General features: G+C 57.4%; 1 protein-coding gene across 1 annotated transcript; it reads right to left on the reverse strand.

Moving 5' to 3' along the window:
* Positions 1 to 1773: 1773 nt before the first annotated feature.
* On the reverse strand, positions 1774 to 24164 carry PANK4 (pantothenate kinase 4 (inactive)). The gene is made up of 19 exons (XM_003413506.4): positions 24004 to 24164; positions 18835 to 18917; positions 18190 to 18404; positions 17219 to 17402; positions 16762 to 16854; positions 16225 to 16378; positions 14596 to 14777; positions 12932 to 13013; positions 11979 to 12079; positions 9538 to 9693; positions 8375 to 8487; positions 7731 to 7818; positions 6525 to 6676; positions 5209 to 5264; positions 4560 to 4609; positions 4021 to 4125; positions 3429 to 3529; positions 3138 to 3206; positions 1774 to 2270 (listed from the first exon to the last, which is right to left on the reverse strand). Exons 1-19 carry the CDS (start codon positions 24125 to 24127, stop codon positions 2057 to 2059), a joined length of 2322 nt encoding a protein of 773 aa, XP_003413554.2. The 5' UTR covers positions 24128 to 24164; the 3' UTR covers positions 1774 to 2056.
* Between the last annotated feature and the right edge of the window lie 40 nt (positions 24165 to 24204).

Raw genomic sequence — 24204 nt, forward strand, 5'->3', positions numbered from 1 at the left:
GTGCAGCTGGGAGGGGTCGGGCTCACAGGCTGGAGCAGGAAGTTGGCACTGGCAGCAGGGGCTGTGGGCAGGGTCTAGCCTGGAGGGGGGGCACCAGGCAGGAAGGGGAGCCGGCCAGGGGGTGTGGCTGGAGGCGGGGAAGGGGTCTCTGCTCCGAAGACCCAGGGCAAGGGCCCTGTTGCTGCCCCAGCCACAGAGCACAGGGACTGACCCTCACTACCACTGGGTAGACTGACCTGGCCCATAGCCACTGCTCCGGTTCTGGGTCATCCAGGAGGGAACAGGAGGACAACTGCAGCCCAGGCCTGGCCAGCTCCTGCTGCCATCTGGTGGTGGTCTTCAACCAGGCTCGACTGGTGCTGTGGGCCTGCCTGACTGATCAGTCACTGCCATGGGCTGGCCTGGACTCCGGCCACCTGCAGATGGCCCGGCACGATCCGGCAGGGGCTCCATGCAGAGGCATCTGTGGGCACTTGGCCAGCAGTAGCAGGAAGGACAGACCCAGAAATCGTCCAGCTGGGGAGCAGCTGTTCTGCATGGAGCCTGGGGCAGACATGCAAGCCCGGCCTTGCCCTTGGCCCACAGGGCAGTGGTGTCTGTCCACAGGACCAGAGTGATGATGCCTCCTGTCATGCAGGGCATCATGAGGACCAGGCCCAGCCCCATGTGGAGGAGGGGCAGGGAGACAGGGTCCCAGGACTGGGGGAGCTGTGCAGGTTCCCTGAGTGCTGGGGAGAGCCACTTGGCAGGAGTGCAGGTTGTCAGCTTCCTTGGCCCAAGAGCAGAGCCAGAGCTGGGGACCTTGTTGGAGACCACGGCCACGACTGCCACCTGGGCCCGTCCCTTCCCAGTTCCTCTGCTCCCTGCAGACAAGCAGGCCTTGGAGGGGCTGCAGCGGCTCAGCCTCTGTAGAAATCCCCTCCAGCAGCTCAGGGGCAGGAAGAGTCCGCATGTACCCCCACTGCAGGGCCACAGCCCTATACTCTGCAGCCGAGTGCCCCAGCATGGGTCCCACTGGGCAGCTCCCGGCCCCATCAAGATCTGAGAGCAAGGACTCTGGGTTCATGATCTCTCCCTCTCCAGGAAACGCCTCCCCGCCCCCAGTCACCTGCAACCCGGCATGTGACCCTACTCTTGTGGTGGCAGGTTGCACCTGCTTTCCTGTTCCCTGTACCCCGGGGAGGTCAATCCAGCTGGGAGGACCCTGTGCTGGCCCAAGTCCAGGAGCAGTCGGCGAGAAACCCACAGCGTGCTCAGTCTACCACTCTCAGCCACCACCTCTACCCCAGGAGCCCTTGAGAGTGGTCGATGCCTCCTCTCAGTGACTCTCGAGCCAGGAGTGTGTGCACAGGCTTCACGCATCCCTGCCAGGGGAATGGGGGAGTGGGCCAGGGATGGTTAGAGAGGCACAGCACACAGGCAGCCCAATGCACTGCTCAGGGCGGCCCCCTCTCTGAGCCCCCAAGGCCAGGGTAAGGGGGTGGTGAGGAAAACCAGGTGACAGCAGTCGAGGCCAGCCCTGGGAACACTGCTGCAGAGGGTCCTGGGGGCTGACATCATGGTGGGGAAAAGGGGTGCTCAGGGGCTAAGAAAGTTCTAGAAGTAACTTTAGAAAAAGTCCTCATTTCAGGCTTCCCCTGCCTGGACACGCTTCCTGAACAAGACGGCAGATACACAGGCCACGTGGTTTCACTCTTTAAAAACTCTATTTGGCGTGTGCCCAACCCTGCTGGCGAACTCTGTCAAAGATATATATGTATAGATTTATATATATATGTATATAAAAGATTATTTACCAGTTAAATATACCCCAGCACAAGTGTCTCACAGGACGCCAAGTCAGTCCCCATCACAAACACACAGCATGAAAAGAAACACGCGTCACACAAGTGCCACAGTGATGCGGCACACTGCTACTCGCTGTGGGCATGGGCTCCCTCGGTGCTGCGTCACAGAAGCACAATTACACTCGGGCTCCGACAGGTGCAGCTTCCCCGTGGCGGTAAAAATACATTCTCTACAAGGCCGACACTGGCCTGCGTGGTGGGCGCGGCCCTCACTCGGCCGGGACCTCGTACTTGAAGATGACGCTGAAGAGCCGGCCTCCGAGCCGGTCAGCCAGCCAGGAGTTCTTGATGACAGCCAGCTTGAGGCTCTCGCAGCGCAGCGCAGCGTGGTAGTTGGTGTGGACGGCGCGGCCCATGCCCTCGATGACCACCAGGTCGGCAGCGCGCTCCCGTACCAGCGCAGCCAGCCCCTCGTCCAGACGGCTTTGGGGAAGAAGGGGGTCTGTGAGGTGGGGTACCAGTAGGGACATCCCCCTGCCTCTCACCAAGTGTGATGACGGAGAGCGTGCCTGGAAAAAGCCCGCCAATCAATGACTCCATCTATGCAGCAGCACTTTGAGTCCAGGTGGTTCTTAACGATGGGCCTCCACCGACCCTGGGCCTCCTCTGGGCTCGGGTAAACCACCAGCACCAGCGCTTCTTTACGAAGGCTGCCCGCCCAGTTCTGAACACTGCTGCAGTAACCTTCCCCCTTTTTTATTTTTTCACTTTAAAAGATTTTATTCCTTTTCACAGATGTTTCATCATCTTTCCTCATTGAAGAAAAAGGCATAAACATGGGAGAATCGCTACTAAAACAGACTGGGTGACTATGTGCCCCAGACCAGACTTTCCCTGCTGGGGAAGTGTTCTCCAAGTTACCAGTACTTCCATTTCTAGGACCACCAGGGACTGAGGCACCAAAAGTAACCTGGCTAGTGGGCCACTGGGAGGTGGCCTTGCTCACTCAGTCCTCAGCACAATGGACCCATCTACAAACAGGGATGCCAAGGCCTGAGAGGCCAGGTGGGGCCCTGAGTCCCACAGGTGGACATGCTTGGCTCAGGGGTGTCTATGTCTCTCCTGCCAGAGCAAGCCATACCTAGTACACAGACTCAGACCTGCCCACTCTCCACAGGCCCCCGAGGAAGCAGAGGAGGTCTGGGGTCAGGGGTTAGGAGGGGGTGAGGAGCTCCTTTGGGGCAGGTGCTGACTCCTGTTGTCTCACAGGTACACACTGGACCCCGGGGGGGACCATGGGAAGGACCCTAGGAGGGCACAAGGGTGCCGCCTGCCTGCCTGCCAGGTTACCTGAGGTCGAGGCACGGGGAGCTGGAGCCAGTCTGCACCAGCAGCAGCCTCTCTTCTCCAAGCGCAGAGCTGCCGGAGTATAAGACAGTCAGAACCTGTGAGCGCAGGGCTGTAAGGCTGCCCCACCTACCTCAGGAAGCTCCACCCACTTGGCACCACCCATCTTTCTTCATGACCAAAAGACCGGCCTGGCATCTCCTACCCCTTTTTAGGAGCATCTGCCCCACCACCAGCCCCCAGGGCCCCACTTTTTACACACACCCACACTCACACACACAACCCTGCACTCACTGGATGATGGGGTCCATGGCGGCTATCCGTTCAGCCACTATGAGTGACTCACTGTAGGTCACGTCATTCAGGGCAGGCCCCGAGTTGCACGCCAGGATGACCTGCAGCAGGGAGGGCCCGAGGCACTTAGGGCCCTTTGCAGGGCCAATGCCCTGTGCCCCCCGAGGCTCTTGAAGGCCCCTCTGCATTTTAACAAGGTGACTGGCAGTGCCCATCAAGGCTGGGCTAGGCCTCTGACCACCCTCACTCACACCACCCTATGGCCTCCGGAGGCACTCAGAGCCTGCCATGGGGATCCCTCCAACCCCACCACGTGGTCAGCATGGAGATCTGGCCCCAAGAGCATCTTTCTGGCCGCAGAGAACCGGGGCAGCATTCCCAGACTTATGCATATTGATCCCGGCCTCTTGACATGATGACCCAGGCACCCTTCCCAGGGAAGTCTTGTTCCCCCTGTGCCCCTTGACCTCACCTACCTTCCATGTGAGGACAAGCTCTAGCCACTGCTGCCAGAACCCACAAACGGCACCATCCCCACTGACCCAGAGACACCCCAGAAGGCCCCCAGCCCAAACACGGCCTCGTCACTCACCTCAGTCCCTCTAAAGAGTAGCTCCCTGACAAAGGGGAAGACTCCCAAAATGATGTCTACTCCACTGTTATCTGCGAAAATTAAGGCACATTTATGAGGGGGCCCCTGCAAGACAAAACCAGGGTGTTCAGTTGGGGACAGGTGAATCCAAGCATTCTAGACACACCCGCATCCCCAAACAGTCTGAGTACTAGGGATGGTGCCACCTGCCGGCCCAAGTGACCTTTGTATTGAGGTCAACTGGCCCTAATAACAAGTGCTGACGACAAGGGTAGGCACAGAGCCAAGAATGTCCTAGATTAGACTCACAGATCGGGGAAGCAGCGGGACTTGAAGAGAAGAGGCTCCTTCATGCTCTGCTGGGATCCTGACCAGCTGCCCAGGGTCCCTCTCTGCTCCCAGAGGTGGCCCCACACCCCATTTCCCAGCCCCCTGCTCTGACCTGGTCTGACTCCTAGTCCCCACGACTCCTGTTCCTAGCACTCCCATTCCATTCCTGGTCCCCCAAAGGCAGAGGCAGGGAAGGCACCTCCACGTACCTTTAGCCTCTGGAGCCAATCATTGTAGGAGTCCACCAGCCAAGGCCGCTCTGGGAAGAGAGAAGAGACCCACAGTCAGCCACATCAGCCCAGTAAGCACCAGTCAGTCCACATCAGCCCTGTCAGCCCCCAGTCAGCCTAGATCAGACCCTGGCCACATCGGCCCAGTGAATGCATCCCCAGTCAGCTCACATCAGCCCCAGTCAGCCCGCAATAGCCTAGTCAGCCTCTAGTCAGCATGGTCAGTCCCCAATCAGCCCATCAGCCCACATCAGCCCTAGTCAGCTTCAGTCAGCCCACAACAGCCCCAGTTAGTCCGTCAGCCCACATCAGCTCCAATCACCCCCAGTCAGTCTGTCAGCCCCCAGTCAGTTCAATCAGCCCCCAGTCAGGCCCAGGCAGCCTGGTCAGCCCCTATACAATTCAGTTAGCCCCTAATCAGCCCAGTTCCCTCAGGCCCAGAGTTGTGAAGACAGTTAAAGGGAGTCATCTGTCTTCACTCATTTCTCCATCCCCTGAATCTAGGGGTGAAGCTGTACCAAGAGAAAGGCCCTTGTGCCCAGCCTGTATGGTCCTCATAGCTCTCTCAACAAACATGTAGTGGACACCGGCTAACCTGCACCGGCTCTGGGTTTGTGGGGGTCAATACCTTGTAACTTCCTCTTAGCTTCCTCAAATCCAAACTGGGGGTCTGATTCAAGAACGCTGTGTGGAGCAGGAAAAAAAAAGTTACAAAACAAAACTTGAGTCTACGTAGCTGAGTGCAGAAATGTCAAATACGGCATTTCATGAGCTGAGCGAATGCACCATTACCGACGTGCTGTTTATGTTGCTACTTCCAGTTGTTCAGGAAAAGCTCAGGGGTCCACTGAGCAAATATCTTGAAAGAATCACAAATTGTATTCCTTCAGCTGACTTATAAAATTTCCTCAAGAAAGAAGATGGTGCCCAGGGCCAGTCATGGCCTAGGCAGTCCTAGCAGACTCCTTCCCCCTTCGCTGGCCTGGGGCCAATGAGAGCCTCAAGCTGGGACATCACCACAGGACACGGGTTGCGGGGACGGGACATGAACCAGACACACCACATGGCCTTCAGCCCGATGAGCTGGTATTCGAGCAGGACAGAGGGTCTATGCCAGCCAAGGGTGGTGGTGGGAAGGGAGTGGGCAGCCCTCCTGGGTCCTGGTGCCCTGTCCCCCTGGGTGATGGGCCTGGTACCGAGCAGCCCACCACACTAGCTCCCTGTGGCTTCACCACCACATGGCACCGCAGGCCAGGGTGAGACAGAGGCCACCAGCGAGGCCTGGGAAGAGGAGCATGACTTTCTCAGCAGTTAAGATGGCTACTGTGGAAACCCACAATCATCACGTGAAGCGCTTCCTTTTGGAGACACCCACAGGATAGCTCCAGGAGGGGCGCTTGGCAAATGAGGAACACGTGCAGTCCCATGGAATGAGCTGGTGAAGGCCTCTGTGTGCAGCCTTTTTCCCCAGTGTAATTCCCAGGGTATGTGGAAGACACAGATTGGACTTTTACCACTGAACCCTGGCCCCAAGTCTCTTTCTTTGAGAGGGCACAGGATAAGACTGGGCTTCGTAGGGCTCCATGAGGGTGCAAGGGATGCCTGGCCCACCAGCCAATGGGGGCACCACAGCCTCACCCCTTGCTGAGGCCCAGGTCCAGCCAAGAGCCCTAAGTGGCACCCAGTCCACCACGTGCTAGGCAACCCCATCCAAATCTCCCCTACTCTCCCTGCTAGGGCAAAGCCAGGCCACCAGGGCACAGGGCTGGGGCGATGCAATGGCGACTTTGCTGGGGCCACCAAGCACAGAAGCAATGTGTGTGTGTGTGTGCATGTGGAGGGGACAGGGACAGACAAGCTGATGAAGCCAACGCTGCGCCAAGCAGCCATGAACATTACGGGGAGGGCGGGCCTCCGTAGTGGAATGGAACATAGGGCACCTACTCGGAGACGGCCTTTGCGCCCCAGTCAAAGACATTCCCTGCCAGGAGTCCTTCCACCAGCGCCAGCTGCCTCTCCTCCCAACCCAGTGCGTCCAGTGACTGGATGACCCGCTGGAAGCATTTCAGTGCCACGCCGTTTTCCTTCTGCTTCACCTGAGGAGACACGAATGGGGCTATGGGTGAGACCACGCTCTCCTCAGACCTCCTCTGGGCCCTCAGGGGAGTGTGCTCAGCGCGGTCCAGGAAAGATGCTTGGCAGAGGACGCTATGGAGAAACCTAAGCCTGTGCCCTGACAGAGAACCTGCCACAGCTACACTAGGAATTCACAGATGCAGCTGGATGTTTCAAGGTCATGTCAAGTTAAGGGAGAGCCTGGCTCTGAGGACCCTGGAAGACAGCAGGTGTGCCAACACACACACACATCACTGTGCAGAGGGCAAGGTCTGTGGGGCCTCAGCCCACAGATGGGGGTGGGCAGGAAGGAGATGGGAACAGGGACCACATGGCAGCCCGGGCACCATGTGGGGTCGGGTGGTGTCACAGGAGTATGGCCCATGGCACAGCCTCCTTGAGGGCGTGGCCACAGGAGGAAAGCAGCTGTTTCCAGGTCACCTCCTGGCTCAGATGTCAGGCAGCAGGACAGACACCCCAGCTCTGCAGCTCAGTGCCCATGAAGTGGTCCTGGCGGCCCCAGGTCATGGCAGGTACACAGTGGAGGCCCCGAGTACCAACTCTGCAGCCTCACGCCATGAGCCCTCTCCCTCCTGGTGGCCACTCCTTCTCAGACCTCACGATAAACTCTGCTTTCTCACACAGGCCTTTCTGCACCTCTCAGGTAATGGGTCAGGTAAAGCAGGCACTCAGGCATCCAGTTTGTGTCCCTGGGCCCCATGGCACTTTCCTACCTCGCTCACATACCTGTCCTGACTGGCCGTCTTTGGTGCGGAGTCCCCACAATGCCCCTAGGTCATACAGAGGGGAGCCCCACGCATCTCTAGCCCGCAGCTCCCTGGCAGATACTGCAGCAGAGGGGCCCAGTGCAGCTCACCTTGCACCCGCAGGAGCCATCCCACAAGGCGCTGGTGCAGACTGACCCCCTGCAGTGTAGTCACTGGCCCCCTGCACCTACCAGGGCAGCACATTTGAGATCACACAGCAGGGTTGACCATTCACTCACCCATCCGCCAGGGGATGGGCGGGACTCACTTTTGAGTAGGGATCCGGGAAGTTGAACTCATTCAAACAATGCTCCCTCGTGTCCAACAAGCTGCGCACGGTCAGGGTCCCATAGGCACTGCGGACAGACCATGCCGGAGAAGGTGAACAATGCCAGCTCTACTGGGGCTCCTCGTGGGTGCAGGGTCCGGCACACACGGGAAAACCAGAGCACATGGCTACGTGCAGCCCGAGGACCTGGGGTGGCCTGCCCTCCGCACTAGCCTCACCCCTGCACGCCTAAGCTGGGGAGGCGGGAGGGCGGCTGCAGCTTCAGATGACCAAGGAGTGGCCCTGGAAGAACCCAGCAGCAGGCGTGGGCATGTGAGCCAGTGGTCCACCTTCAGGGATGTGTTTTCAGAGATCCCTGTTTCCTGGGTCCTCCCCTCATCACTGGACTAAAGATTCAGGCCAGCGGGGTATGCACCCACGGAGACAGCAGTCCCTCAAGGCCACAAGCCAGCCACAGTGCCCCAGGGGTCCCAAGTGCCCCCAGAGACAGAGATCCTCAAAGGCCACGCCCAGCCCACAGCACTGGGGGATCCTAAGCGCCAACACACTGGGGTCCCTAAAGCACCTCGTGGGCAAGTGACAGGCCTCCCAGCACCAGAAGAAGCTGAGGCAGAGTGACTCACAATGGCTGGTGTCTCAGAGTCTGAAGCTTGTTCCAGTACTTCTGCCGGAACTTCTCGGCCCTCTCAGCGGCGTCGATGGAATCTGGCTGGCTGGCTACGGCACGCTTCACCACCTGGCAATGGCACACAGTCAGAGGAGGCCCCAGGCTGCTCCGGGTGGGGAGCAAAGCCTTTGCTCAGAGCAGCCCCGGGAGCAAGCGTGGTAGACTGGGCACATGCTCAGGCTGAGAGCCCAGCCCCATCCACAGGACGCTTCCCCTCTGCCTCCGGGCCTCCAACTCCACGGAGAGGAGGGGGCAGGTCACCATTCACCCTGACTTAACCTGGAGACCCACAGCTCGACCCATGGTCCAGCTGTGCTGTCGGGCCCAGGCCCCTTCCTTCCAGCTACAGGGCGGTTCTGGCTGTGCCCAGAGCTCTCCCAGCACGGGAGAGCCCGAGGTCTAGGTAAGGCTGGACTGCCGAGGCCGCAGACCCAGGAGAGCCCGAGGGCTCATGGGAAGAGAGGTATTCCTCCCAGAATCTGGCAGCTCCGAGCACCTCACGGGGCAGCCATAAGCTCAGGACTTGGCACCATCCTTGCAAGGGTAGGACGAGGCTCGAGCTGGAGTGGCTTCTCCCAAAGTGCAGCACATGCTGGGGTGGAGGCGAGAGGGGGCCAAGCGAGCAGTCCCTGGTCCGAGCAGCCGCCGACAGCCCCCCAGCAGGTCTATCAGGCACACACCTCAAGGGGCGAGGGCTACCTGATTGCTGGCTTTTTGAAGAAATGTCATAACTAGCAACATTACTTGGAGTACTTACGAAAAGCACGTCTACTAGTACCACGTCCTGACTTGCTAACCCAACAGCTACTGGAGCCACATCGTCCCCCTGAGAAATGTGAGCCAGCCCGTTGAACACGGAAGCCACCGCACAGCATCTAGAAGCTCGCCTGCCATACTCCGAGGCTCCTGGGGAGCTTGCCCGGCTTGTCTGGCCACACCACTGTGGCTTCATGCCCACCGCAATGGACAAAGGCAGAAAACTGTCCACGGTAGAGACATGCTCAGGGGAAGGAGCCAAAAAAGGACAGACAACATTTTCCAAGATAACCCAGGTCTTCCTTGCTCTTTCCAAGCATGCTCTTCCCGTGGGATCCGTCCCTTCACGTCCAGAGCCCTTACCCCATCAAGTGCCTCCTCAAAGCAGCTGAGCCAGTACTTTCGGGCCATGGGGTCCTCAGTTAGGTCCACTGTGTCGGGGACGTAGGAGGATGGGTCCAGGAGGAGTGGCAGGTCCACCACTGGCCGTGCCAGCCGGTCCATCTCCAGCAGGTCGAACTGGCACAGAAAGGGGGCAGAGTCGGTGGCAACATTTTTCCACAAGATCAAAGTATTCCTTTTTTAAATTTCGCTGTGGCAAAATGCATATACAACATAAAATTTGCCACTTAGTCTTTTTTAAGTGGACAGTTCAACGGCATTAATGACACTCACCACATTGTCCAACCATGATTACCATCTGTTTCCAAACCTTTCTCACCCCCCGCTCCCACAGAAACCCAGTCTCTCGAGCAAGCACTCCCCTCTTCCCTTTCCCCAGCTCCTGGAAGCTGCTAATCTGCCTCCTGCCTCTGTGCAATTGCCTGTTCCAGAAACTACATACAGTATGTGTTCTCTTGGTCTGACTTCCCGTCACCAAAATATTCATTTACAGGTTTTGGAATTAGCTATTCTCTGTGAGAACGGACAAGCTAAAGCTGAACTCAGAGAGTAGACAAGCACCTTTCTCAATGTCTAGGGGCCACAACGTGTTACCCATCACCCACCAGGGCCCCACGTGGATGTCTCCTGCCTCAAGCTTAGCATGTCGGAGGCTGTCGTGGCTACCTCATCTATACCTCTGTCTTCTTCCTCTGGTACTCAGTTGCCCAAGTCAAACACCTGGGGCTTGTCACCAGGTTCAGCAAGTTGGGTTGGTCTATCACCAGCAGATCTTAGGTCTGCTCACATCACCTCCTCCTCCACTGTCACCTCTGCCGGCCTCAGGATGGCCTCCCAGTGGCCACTGCAGCCCTACCTGGTTTCTATCTGCCCAGCAGCCTGAGATGCCTCCTGGCTCCCTCTCTCCCCTCTCCTCTGCCCCCTTTCACTGTTTTCGCGCTGAGGCTTGTGGGCCCCTGTGACCCTGGAGCTGGTGGTCCTACTGACCACTCCCACCCCAGTTTGGGTTATGCCCCCCAATCCAGCTCTCCCAACACATGGCCAAGGTCCTGGGCCTTGGCGTGCCCCTTCTCTGGCCTGGGCCTTCCCACTGTTCTTACAACCTGCCCTACTGACTCCTTTGGGCCCTGTGTACTGGCAGCTGGGCACAACTACCATGGCCTCCACCCCCATAGACACTCACTCCTCTGTCCCCCATCACCATTCCCTGCCCTTCCCCCAAGCACATCTGACCCTTTACAACCACATCAAAAAAAAAAAGTTTTCTTTTTTCCCTTTTTTTTTACAACCACATCGGAGTGTTCAAAATCCACCTCCTGATCAACACAGGAGCGGTCTACACTACCAACTACTTCGCTCTGATAGCGTCAGCAGCGGGCACACCCAGGACATGCAGCATTTTCCGATGGATGGTAATACGCCCGGTTGGCTTGTTTCGTTTTACGTGGGAAAGAGTTACGCCAAGATGTGCAAACTGACGCTTGGCCCTTGGCACAAAATACTAACTAAGCACCTGCTGCCGTGGAGGCCTGCCCCCACAGGGCACTTCTCCTTGCCTTTCAGTGACTAGACACTATGTCGCACACCTGGGACTCAGCCCTTCTTCCCTGCCAGGAGCACTGCTACTGCAAGCGACCAGGGTGGAGATGCAGGTGTGACCCTGAGGCATCAGTCGTCTGACACTGAGGCCTGGCCCATAGGGGAGGACTCGCCTCCAAGACGCACCCACAAAACTGCAGGGCTAACACAGAAACCGTGGCTTCGCTTCCGAACTGATGAGGGCAAGGGAACACAGTCACTATGTTGACTGTCTGGATGGCTTTCCCCTATCTGGGGCCACAGAGCACTCCACTCAGTGCAACAGGCTAAGGGAACAGGGGGAGGGCACTGTCTAGTCAAGGTGGCCTTGCCCCAAGTGGGGACTCAAGACATAGGCCAGAACCTTCCTAGGAGGGTGGATGCTGTGTGTGACTTGTTGCCACCCTGAAACCGCCAGCTAAAAAAATACCTGAGGGAAGCCCTGGGTTTGGCTCCTGGGACTCCAGGTTTCGGTCCTGGTTCTGTCACATAGCCTGGTAGAGACCCCTGTCCTCTCTGAACTTCTGCTTGTCTATACGAACAGGGGGCTGCACTGAGTGGTCTCCAGGTTCCTGCTGAGCTGAGAGCTGGGTTTGCAAACAGGGTGAAAAAAGGCAGCCACGGTGTCTTACTCTGCCCTCAGGGGAAGTCCCCACGTCCGTGGCTAGGTTTTTAAAAGTCTGGGCCAGGAGAAAGCGCCCATCAGTCCAGTTGCAGCTGCACAGGGACTTCTCTCAGGAGCAGGTGATAGGCCCTGGCAACAGCTTTGTGGCTGCAGGCGCCTGCCCCAAGATACACACCCCGTGGCACAGGCCCTTACTTACGGTGCCGCTGCGCGCCCGCTGTGCCGGGCAGAGCTCAGGGGACGAGCTCCTCAGGCCGGAGCTGCCCGCGTAGTTCTCACCCCAGCTGTACTGGTTGGGATCTGACAAAGAGAGAAACCAAGTCGCCGTGTCAGCCTGGGCAACAACACACCGCTCTCTGAACCCCCACAGTGAACCCAGGACTGCTTGGCTGCACTTGAAAAGGGGCAGCTCCCCGAGGGTCCCTGCCAGGCTACACGAGCGAGAACTTTCTTTCCCGGTCGTTTTTTTTTTTTTCTGTTATTTCTTATTTTCCTGCTAGAGATGAAACTTTGGGAAAGAATGATTTAGACCTTTTTGAGCCTCTCAGGGAAGAGCTCTCTGATACATATCAAGCAGAAAACTGAACTTAAGGACATGGTTTTTAAAGCTGGGATGGCCCAGGTTCCACAGCACTCTGAGTCTTCATTGAGGCTGACAGGCCCCTGGCACCAGCCAGTCCCCCGGCAGACAGCCCGCACTTTCCCGGCCAGGAACACATCTGTAGACCTTCAGGCACCTCTGAACCTGGGAAGGTGAGCTGAACCGAGCAGTCACTGAAGCAGAGCACACGGGAAGTAGAGGGCTGAGGCCTTCAGGGGGCCTGTTGTCTACAGTGACACCCTCAACCACAAGTGAAGTGCTGGCGTGTCCCTTCCACTGCAGGCAGGAATTGGCCCAGCAACAGCTGGCAACTCCAACTCGAAAGGGGAAGAGCAGAGGTGGGGGGGTGGGGAATCATTTCTTTACTCAATGTTAAAAATATCCATCCTCACCACTTCCTGGGGCCTCAGTCTCCCCCACCCTCACTTCATCACCCCACAAATCCCTGCTGCTGCCCCCAACACAGAGGAAGGGGCTTCAGCGGGCCCCACGCACACTTCTCGACATGGCTGAGGCTGCTCACAGGGAAACAACGAGGGCACGCTACTCACTGTCTTGCTCGGCTCCTTTCAGAAATGCGCCGATGGCCCCCAGGTAGCCCTCGTGTCTCAGGAACAACGCCTGGACTTCTCCCTGCCATGGCCCAAAATGCCCCATGTAGCCGGCCAGGGTGGCCACGACTTAACCAGAGTGGTTCGGGAATGATCTAACACCTTGCAGTGGTGGCACCTTCCTGAAAAGTTGTCCATGGCAGGCTTGTCAATGGGACAGCATTAAAGTGCACAGGGGAGCGTGCAGGTCGATGAAATCTGAGGGCGAGCATTTCTACAATAATCCTTCCATGAAATAAATAACCACCCAGTTTGTCTAGTTTGTAAATCTGGTTCTCTGGAGTCAGGCTTCCCTGGTGGGGCTCATCTTACAAAGCACATCATGCTGATCTCACACCGTCCTGCACACGCATCATTCTGGTCTCCTCACACCATCCTGCACACGCATCGTTCTGGTCTCCTCACACTGTCCTGCACACGCATCATTCTGGTCTCCTCACACCATTCTGCACACGCATCGTTCTGGTCTCCTCACACCATTCTGTACACGCATCATTCTGGTATCACACCATTCTGCACATGCATCATTCTGGTCTCACACCATCCTGCACACGCATCATCCTGGTCTCCTCACACCGTCTGGCACACGCATCATTCTGGTCTCCTCACATCATTCTACACACACATCCTCGTCTCCTCACACCCTTCTGTACACACATCATTCTGGTCTCCTCACACCCTTCTGTACACATATCATTCTGGTCTCCTCACACCATACTGCACATGCATCATTCTGGTCTCCTCACACCGTCCTGCACACGCATCATTCTGGTCTCTTCACACCATTCTGCACACGCATCATTCTGGTCTCCTCACACCATTCTGCACACGCATCATTCTGGTCTCCTCACACCGTCCTGCACATGCATCATTCTGGTCTCCTCACACCATTCTGTACACGCATCATTCTGGTCTCCTCACACTGTCCTGCACATGCATCATTCTGGTCTCACACCATTCTGCACACACATCATTCTGGTCTCCTCACACCGTTCTGCACACGCATCATTCTGGTCTCCTCACGCCATTCTGCACACACATCATTCTGGTCTCCTCACACCATTCTGCACACGCATCATTCTGGTCTCCTCACACCGTCCTGCACACTCATCATTCTGGTCTCCTCACACCATTCTGCACACACATCATTCTGATCTCCTCACACCATTCTGCACACGCATCGTTCTGGTCTCCTCACACCATTCGGCTGACACACTTTGTTTCCTGTGGGCACACATCCCAGAAGTAGTACCGCCCTCTGGCCCAGATGCCTCTAAGCTAGCTGTGAAGCTTGTCAATGGAGAAGGAGGCAGCCTCAAGCCCAATCACTGGGGCAGGCTCAAGGCCTGAGGAAGCCAAGGCACTCCAAAAGGCAGGATGCCGAGGCGCAGCAGATGAAGGGCAGAAAGACAGAAGGATTAGCAAGGTGGGTGTAGACTTCTCACTACCCACCTCCCCTGGTGGCCTGGGCCCGGTGAGCACACCCTCGTCCCCTGCCCTATGCACCACACCCTGGGGCTAAAAGCACCAGAGTCCACATTAATGTGCCCAGGAAGAATGAAGCTCAGGGCAGAGGCCAGGAGAGAGGGCCTGAGTTTCACTACCTTGGAGAAGAAGTTGATGCTGTAGGTGATAGTGCGCATGGTGACGGGGTGGCCGCGGATGAAGAAGCCTCCGAAGTAGACCCTGTCCAGGTGGTGGAGCTTCGCGTAGAGGCAGGCGAGCTGCCCGATGTCATTGCTGATCATGTGCAGGAGGCTCTTGGCCATGTCCTCTTTGGAGAACTCTGAGAGGCAAGTGGAAACAGGCTGTGACCGAGGCAGTCACACAGGCTGTGCGGTACACAGGCCCTGGGGGGTGAGCAGGAGAGGGCAAGGGACAGGAAGAGGGAGCAGGGCAGAAGGGGGGAGGTGGAGATAAGTGAGAGAAAATGGGAGAGGGAGAGTGAGAGAGACGGGGGAGGGGGAACGGGGAGAATAAGAGAGAGGAAAGGAGGGAGGAGAATGGAGAATGAGAGAGAGAGAGCAAGAGAGAGGGATGGGGGGAATGAGAGAGCAAGATAGAGGGGGAGACGGAGAAACAGACGGGAGGGGAGAATGACAGAGACAGGGAGGGGAACGGGGAGAATAAGAGAGAGAGAGGAAAGGGGGGAGGAGAATGAGAGAGAGCAAGAGAGAGGGACGGAGGAGAATGAGAAAGCAAGATAGAGAGGGAGATGGAGAAAAAGACGGGAGGGGAGAATAACAGACAGGGAGGGGAATGCGGAGAATAAGAGAGAGAGAGGAAAGGGGAGAGGAGAAAGAGAGCAAGAGAGAGGGACGGGGGGAATGAGAGAGCAAGATAGAGAGGGAGACGGAGAAACAGAAGAGGAGGGGAGAATGAGAGAGAAAAATAGAAGATAGAGAAAGTGACACATGGAAACCAGACTTACTGGATCCATCGAGACTGGGGGAACCCCTGAATCTAATGCCCAGAAATAATCCTTAAACCTTGCACCAAAACTACGCCATGAAGCCATTGTTAAACTAAACAACAACCGAGCCCAATTAATAATGTTTACCTCAAGCATGGCACTCTTCCAAAGAATTACCTACACGAGTATAAACCGACACCAATTAAAGCACAGACGAGAACTTTAAGAGGCAGTGGGCCTAAGGGGATGGTGATGAATCAGTACGCGTGAAGGGAGAACGGTGATACGATGTGAAGTATGTTGCCGAAGTTACTAACGGCTCGTGTAGAAACTGTCAACAGATGTATGTTCGGTTGTGTATACTGCCACTAAAAACGAATAAAACATTTTAAAAGTAAATAAAAGAAATAGAGAGCGAGGGGGGAGCGGGAGAGAGTGAGGGAAAGCCAGAGTGAGCAAGAGAGCATGAGAGAGCAAGCGATAGACAGAGACAGTGAGAAAATACATATGCGCGGGAGACAGCAAGAAAGAGGTGTGTGGACCGTGTGTGCGATCCAGGGAAAGTTACAAGGGAAAAAGAAAAAACAAAAACACCTTTCCTAAGTCATACAAAGAAGGACTGAATGAATTTACTAAAATCAAAGTGAAGTCGGCACGAAGTGAAGGCTGTAGTAAATGGGTGATGGGAAGGAACATGGGGAATTATTTTTCGAGAATCCAACTCCTCCAAGTAGCCAGCATGTAACAGTGACAGACCAATCCTTTAAGAATAAAAGAGGCTGCTCCCTCCACCGTGGTCATAGATCCCAGCCTGAGGCACCTCGGTCGGCGGTGGCCGACTTCCCAAAGCTGCTGGCGATGAGGGTGCCGCTGAGCCCCAATGTCTGGCAGGCCCCACCATAGATGTCCTGCACTAGCATGTCCACGTTCGTGTGCTGGCCCTTGGAGGCCAGATGCAGCAGCTCATCAAACTTCTGTGGGGACAGAGCAGATGACAGCCATTAGATCTCAGGGGCTGGCAGTGTCCCTGTGGCACGTGGAACCACGTCCATGAAAGGTCAAGCAAAGCCTGTGGGTGCTGGGCAGCCTCTCTGGCATGGCGTGGGGCAGGTATAGGGCAAGGCCAGATGCCTTTCTGTGGATCACCCACCCAGCGATGCCCCAGGCCCATCTGTATACTCCATCCTCCAGAGCACAAACAACTCCATGCCGACTGGGGCTGTGGGGTCCGAGACCCAGGAGACAGAATAAAGTCCAGAAAGGAGCCACTTTTGTAAAATTCTGGCTGACTACAAGTCTCCGATCCCACAGCCCCAGCCCTCCCAGCCCAGGCATCCTCCTGCAGGCAGCTGAGCACCTTTGTCTTGGTGAGCAGAGCACCGAGCCCCCAGAAGGTGCCACCCCCGATGGAGCTGCCGCCGATCCATTCGAACTCATCCTCGGTCTCCACCTGGGAAGCAGACAGGGGTGCATTAGCACCTGACAGGTCCCCAGGGGACATAGTCGTTCAGGGCTACCCCAAGAGCAGACCCTGCCAGGTGTACTGCCGCCACCACCATGGGTGACCGCTCTCGAGGGTGCAGCTTGATGGCCTAGAGAGCCTGAGGCTTGTGGTGGGGCTGGCCTTCCTGCTGATGAGGAGCACTGGCACTCAGCATGTCCTGTGCACACCAGGCCGAGGGCCAGTCCTGTGTCATGCATCATGTGTCCCCATGTCGCAAGTTCCTGTGTCACGGGTCCCCACACCCAACACTGCCTCTGACATGTACAAGGGCCTCACCAACGTCCCCCGCATCCCTCCCTCCCTCACTCACCTTCACGATGGAGACCCCAGAGCCGATATTAACGAGAAGGTAGGGGAAAATGTTGGGGTGGTTTGTCTGGAATCGGAACTCGGGGTCAGCGTCCTTCTGGTACATGAAGGCCTCGTGTGGGATGTTCTTCAACACGAAGTTGCAGCCCTTTATGAGGCAGGTCATCACGTCCTCCTTGTCGACTCTGCAAGGGAAGCGACAACACTTGGAGCATGGTGGCCACAGAGGATGGAGCTCATCCACAGCGCAGGGAGGCAGGCTGGCACAAAACCCCTCGACGCTGTTCCCCGCATGCTGTCCCCAGGCTGCCGATTCCACAAACAGATAAGACGCTCAAGGAACTGCAACCAGCAGGGCAGCTTACAGAATGACCACTAGCTCTGTGACAGAGAATGTACTGGGCTCTGCCAGGCGGGTGCAGCCCAGGACCCCAGAAAGCCCTGGAGAGTGTCCAGCCATCAGGACACTGGCACAGACTCCTTCCCCCAGAGCCCATCTCCTTCCTTTGGTCCCGACACCGCTCTCACCCACCGTGCCCACCCGTCCTCAGTCCCTCCCAGGCCTTCCTGCTGCTCAGTCCCCAGATCTGCTTACAGAGCTCGGCCCAGAACCCTAGACCCACTCAAAGGCAAGCGAGATCTTTGGGTCTCAGGCACCCCACGACAGGACTGGAACAGATGCAGAGCAGCCAGGTGTATTGCCATGGAGCCCAGGAGAGCCCGAGCCCAAGGACTGACCAGCCTGTCTCCATCCCTACACCTCCAGGGAGACCCCCACCCCTCCCTACACCCACAGGGAACCCTCACGCCAACCCCCGCACATAAGCAGGGAGCCCCCCACACACACCAGCAGTAAGTCCCCTGCCCCCTCTCACCAGTAGGGAGCCCTCCCCACCACCCCACCCAAGCAGGCTGGGCCACCTCACCCGCTTTCGCCTGCCGGCCCCATCTTGGCTGCTGGGCCCCACTCACTTGAGCCGAAGCTTCTCCTCAATGAGGTCCTTGAACTTGTAGGCCCCGCCCCCCGTGGCCTGGATGACCTTCGTCTCTGTGTTGACCAGGTGGTCTTTGATAAAGTCCAGGCAGGCTTCGATGTAGGTGTTCTCGAACTTGATGAAGTGCAGGCGGGCGGTGATCTCCTCCTGGACAGAGATTTCATAGGGCGGCTCATGGTCCTGCTCTGTGTCCTGGAGAATAAAGTTGGGAGGTTCTGGAACATTCTGCTGCTCCACCCCAGCAGCCTGGCGACCCAAGCCGACCTTAAGATAAGCAGAACTCTGATTCCAAATTCAGAGGGTCCGAGCTGAGGGTCTCCATGAAGCGAAGAGACCCAAAGACCCAGTGAGGGGGCTGAGAAAGGAGGCCTCCCCAAGGAGCCCGGCAGGTGGAGATGCCTGCCTCCAAGGTCGGGACTGCAGGGAACAGGGCCGGGGACAGGGAGGGACAGAAAGGCTAGCGACGTCCAGGATGGTCCGTCCACCTTCACTAGCAGCCAAGGGGCTGGCAGGCGAACACCACTGGGGGGAGGTGCCACCAGTTAGCCCCTCTGGTTGAGCCACATGCTCGCCTGCTGCCTCAACCCACGCCTGCCAGAGCCTTCTCCACTGAAGAGCTCACCTTTCCCGAGTGGTCGAAAGACCTCACTTTGGCGACCTTGTGCTGCACGGTTGAGTAGTAGGCCAGCTTGGTCAGGGACCCACCTGTGAGGGGGAGGCAAACCACACAGTCAAAACCGGGTGTGGGGACAGAGGATCCACCAGCTGCTTGCAGCTCTCTGGGACATTTCTGAGCAAGCATGGGGCCTCTCGCTGGGGGCTAGGATGCAGATGTTTGGGGTCCCTCTGCACAGCCTGGAGCCCCACAGACAAAAAGCTATCAAATCTAAGCCTGTTTTCCCTTTACAATTTCAGTTCCTCCTCAGACCCTGACCAAACTGGGTTCAGAGCTTCCACTCTCCCTGGAGAAGGAAGGAGCCGGTCCAGTTTCTGAAGGAGCTCCGCTGCTGTTCCCAGCTTTGGAAATGTCAGCTTCTAGTTCTGATCTTGAGAATGACCCACGAAATAGGCTCTTACATCCAGTGCGTTCCCATTACAAGTCCCACACGTGGCCACCCATCTTAACAAGCGGGGCAGGCTATACAAGTATTTTCCTAGCAGATACACTGGAGACAATGGGGCTGAGCAAGACCTGGGGCCCAGAAGTAGGCTGCGGACCTCTGTCTGGAGAGGCTCAGAGCTGGAGACGGCAGTACACTCCCCAAAACGAACCAGAAGAAACCAGAAACACCACAGTATTTTCCCTCAATGATCAAGATTTTCTAGATGTCCTGGAGAAGTCCCACTGCCCCTAGAATGCTGCTGGACATGCAACATAGACAGACGGCCAAAGGCTGTGCCAGACATCAGTGGACAGACGAGGCCTTCCCAGTACGTATCTTGGGAACGAGTGTGAAGTCCCCCTCCAGATGAACTAAAGCAGGCTCCTCTCCAAGTCAGAGCAGGCATGCTGGAGGCAACGGGGCTCCGGACACAGATGTGAGGGCCCGCGAATGGGAGACAGAAGGAACCACATGCTCAGAGCACAAGAGGACTTCTGAGCAGGCTGCCTTTCTTACAGGGCCTGACAAAAATAAGGCAAACATCCCTCGCCGTGAGAGAATGAGAAGGGGAAAATGATTTCCAAACAGTTGTTTTGTGACAAAATACTAAAGGGATGTATAGGGACAAACGCATGTCAGTAAATCGATTTAGAAACGTCCAGGTGCCAAGGGCCAAAGGTCCTCCCTTCACAGGACCCAGGCCACCTTCCTGTGCCCGCCCGTCCCAGCTGCGGTCTGATCTCCATGGTCCCGCAGCTTCACCTCTGTCACGATAGAGGGCACACCTGGTTGGGTCAACTCGGTGCTGGCCTTAATCTCGCCTGCACCGTGAGCTCAGAAGACAGAGCCAGCCTTGAGCCTCCTTACCCCCGGGGTAATCCCAGCCTAGCCAAGTCCTTTTCTAAGATGCTTGTTGTCCGAGTCACCTCTGTGAACACACTGTTTTCTAACGACAGGTGACGCAAAGAGATGGTGACATATTTTAAGAGACACGTCAAAAGCCGCTATAAACAAACTTGAGAACACAGAGACTGAATTTCAGAGTAGTGCTCTCTGGGTTAGCTTTGGACCACAAGCCAAACAAGGTGTGTGAGTGGTTCGGGTGGAGGGCTTGGCGGCAGTAGAGTGAGGAGGGCTAGTTTCTGCGCCCCGTCAACAGGGCAGCAGAACACACTGCCTTAAATAGCCCACGCTGGGCCCTGACAAGACGGTCATGGCAGGGCCCCAGTCCCTCTACCACCCCACCCAGGAGGAGGCAGACAGGGCACCGGAGTGCGAGGGGCGATGGGTACAAAAGGGGGGTCAGTTTGGACCAGAAGTGGCTCAAAGAACAGTGGAAGCCTGAGGAAACCAGAAGCGTTTGGCCTGCTGTCAGGGACTTGTTAGAATTCGAATGTACCCTAGTCCAGGTGTGTTGTCACCTGCTCCCCAGCCCCACCTCCAACAATGACAAGGGCCAGGCTGGCATCAGCACACTGCCCTGTGTGCTCTGCCAGCCAGTTTCCACACCCCTCCTTGAGGACAGGAGAAAAGGGGGCCCAGCCGCTTACTCACACATGGTCCACCACCTGAGCCCCACCACCACCTTCCAATCTCCAGACCTCACGGGGCCGGGGCAGGGTACCCTCGGGCTGCCTGTGCCCTGCACCTTCTCCTGCCCCAAAGGCCCTCCTTGGGCCCTTACTGAGTGAGGAGGGACAGGAAGCCAGAACCCATCACCCCTGCTGCCCCTTCCTGCCCACATGCCCACTGCCCCCGAGGAGTACTCCCTGCCACCCGGCAGCACCAGGCCTCCTGGACTTCTTTGAAGTCTAATCATCACTTCAAGTACATATGGGGACACAAGCATCCCTGATGCTCTCAAGGAAGTAGGCTGGCCAAGATGGCTAGGTGTCCCCATTCAAGCGAGGCAAGGCCTCAACAAGAACACTTGAGCAGCTGCGGTCTCCTGGGTCCACAGTCCTGGTTAAGGAAAGGGAAACAGAGAAGCCTACTACTGATGAGCACTCTGGCTGTGTGGATCCCTGGGCCGAGCACCCCACCTAGAGGGACCTCCCAAGGCTACAGTAAAAAACTTTCAAAGGCTTGTACTCAGTAATGATGAGAGTGTCCTTTTCAGACCGAGAGACACTGGACCTGGACCGGGGGTCGGGGGGACTTCAGAGAGAGGAAATAAATAACAGCACTAAAAATATCCCTCTGTATGCTCCTCTGCCAGCAAACCCCACCTGGCCCGGGCGGCAGGTCAGGCTGGGACCCTCCAGGGCAGTGACAGCCCTTCCTGCCAGCAACACTCAGTGGCCCCTTGTGGGCCTCTGAGGCCACAAAGAACACAGAAGGCAGGCCCGGCCTCTTGCTGCCCCCCTCACCCCGCCCCACAGTGATATCTGCACCTCAGAAACACTGATTCTTTACTTGTTCCCACTGAACAGGGCCCCGAGCGCAGGATGCACACAGCGGGACAAGGAGCGGAACCTTTTAGACCACACGCCCGCCAGGACGCCATGACCTCATGGTGCTGCAGGCCACCGAAGGCCTTTCTTTTTTCTTTTCAGTTTTTAACATATATTTATAATACAAATACTATTTTGTTTCAAAGCATGTATGCTTTTAACAACTTGAGAATGTCACCTAGCGTGGGACAGCCGTTACTGTGAAGCTTCTACAGCAGCGATTGAGGAGAGAGAACTGCTCTGGGGATGTGGGGTCCCAGGAGTGATGGGCGTGAAGGCCTGAACCTCACAGGGTGTGTGAAGCACCAGTCTGCCACTATGGGTCTGGAGTGGATGCTTGCTTGAAGCCTCGGCTAGGCTGGCATGAACAACGCTTGCAGTGGGGCCTCCAAACTCACCGCTTCCAGCCCTTCCTTCTATTTGATTCCTCTGTGGCAGTTGGTCAGGCTCTGCCCACTTCTGTACAGGCTTCTTCCCCAGGCCCAGCCTCCAGGTACCTCCCACTGGCCATCCCCCCCAAAGTCCCACCCCTCAAGCCCTCCTTTCTGCTTCTCTGCAAGCTCAACCCATTCACCAGTCCAAAGGAAGACATCCACATTGCAAGGCAGGAACCCGGGACCCAGCCACGCCTCCAGTCTCACTGTTCAGTTTTTCCTGGAGGACACCTCTCCCCTCCTTGATGGGGCATCATGGACTACAGTGAAGGACCAAACCTATGACTCAAGTGATCCCCAGAACATGAGACTTGCAAATGCATTAAATGCACCAGAAACAATGAGCTCCGAGGGGACAGGCCTGGGTTCCTGACACCCCAGCTTTCCCAGGAGGGTGAGCAGCAGTTCACAGCTCACTCACTGGAGCATTTATTGAGTTCCAACTGGGCACTGTGTGGGTGCTGACGACACAGGGGACGCAAAAGGAGACCCTGCCCTGCCCCCAGGGGCCTTAACTGTCTATCTGAGGACAGTCAAACGGACACTCGGACAAACACAGGCTGCTAAAAGGGCAGCCACAGGGCCCATCCAAGGGGCTTCACCTAGCTCCTGCCCGGGAAGACCTCTGCCCCAGGCCACAGTGTGGTTGTTGCCAGAGGAGTTCCAATCCCAGCTCTGTCACTTTCTAGCCTGGTGACCACCAGCTGATCCATCGTTCAGTGACTCAAGTCTCCTCACCTGTAAATGGGGTGATGCAAGAAGCTCCTCAAGGGGTGTCAGTGAGTAAGAAGTGCCCAGGAGGGACAGGAGCTAATGCCAATAATATGCTGCAGGGTTAGGTGGGCAGAGTGCACCCCAGCAACCACCTAAAGGCCCGGTGGTGGGAGGATGGAGGGAGGAAACAAGGGACCCCGAGAGGTAGGAAGGTATGGAGGGCTAGAAGTGAATGTCCCACACCCTGAAAACACCCGTGGGAAGGCCCAGAGGATGACCCCAGTTGCGAAGTCCACCGTCCCTGGTTGTTAACAGTCAAACGTTCAAAAGCAACGCCTGGGAGTAAAGCGCAGGCGCCCAGCTTGTCCGGGAGGACCTCAGCGCTGCGCCCTAACGAGTCTGCCAACGGCCTCTGCCTGGGGCCGCGGGCCAAAGGTCGACGATCGCCCCGGAAGGGCTGAGAGGGGTCCCTGCCGCCGGCTCCGCGGCCATTGCTGGGCCGCCCTATGAAGTGCTTGGGCACGGATTGGGGCTCCAGCTTCGCCTTCAACCCCAAATCTCAGGCTGGCCTCTGAGGACCGCGAGACAGTGGTGGGGCATCATCCCCTTCGCCTGCCGGCCGAGCGGCTCGACTCGGGCCAAGATTTAAACCCAGGGTCCGGCCCCAGGGCCCCCGTTCCGCGGCGGTCCTCTCCTCCGCCAGGATAACGGGGTGACTGCCGCCCTGGGCGCCCAGGGGCGACGCCTCGAGGTCATGCCCCTCGCCCGCTCTCGCGCCTGGGTCCAGTCTCCGCCGACTGTGGACCGGGTTGGCCAGCTCCCCCGCGCCCACCCCGCTAGCATGCCGGACTACGAGCCCCGGCATGCCAGGCGCCGCCCCGCGCGGCGCCTGTCGGTAACTGTGGTCCAGCCGCCGCCGCAAGCCTTCGCGCCGGAGGCCCGCGGACTACTACTCCCGTCGCGCCGCGCGCGCCGCGGCCCCCGCCCCACCCTTCGTCCTTCCCGCCGCCCCCGGCTCGCCGGTACCCCAAATAGGCTCCCTCCTGCTCCAGGCCGGGCAGCTCCCGGCGCCCCGGCCCACGGCTACCTATGTCGATGGCGAAGCGCTTGGCGTTCTCCAGGTTACGGAAGATCTCGTCGGGAGGGAGCGTGATGCTCTTGTCCAGGCTGTCCCCGCTGCTACCGCTGCCGCTTGCCCCACACTCCGCCATTTTGAATGTGCCCGGCCAGCCTCATCAGCCATGGAGATATATGCGCATATATTTGGCTGCTAAACACCTCCCGCGCA

Source organism: Loxodonta africana, chromosome 3 (assembly GCF_030014295.1).
Source record: "Loxodonta africana isolate mLoxAfr1 chromosome 3, mLoxAfr1.hap2, whole genome shotgun sequence".
Taxonomy (NCBI): domain Eukaryota; kingdom Metazoa; phylum Chordata; class Mammalia; order Proboscidea; family Elephantidae; genus Loxodonta; species Loxodonta africana.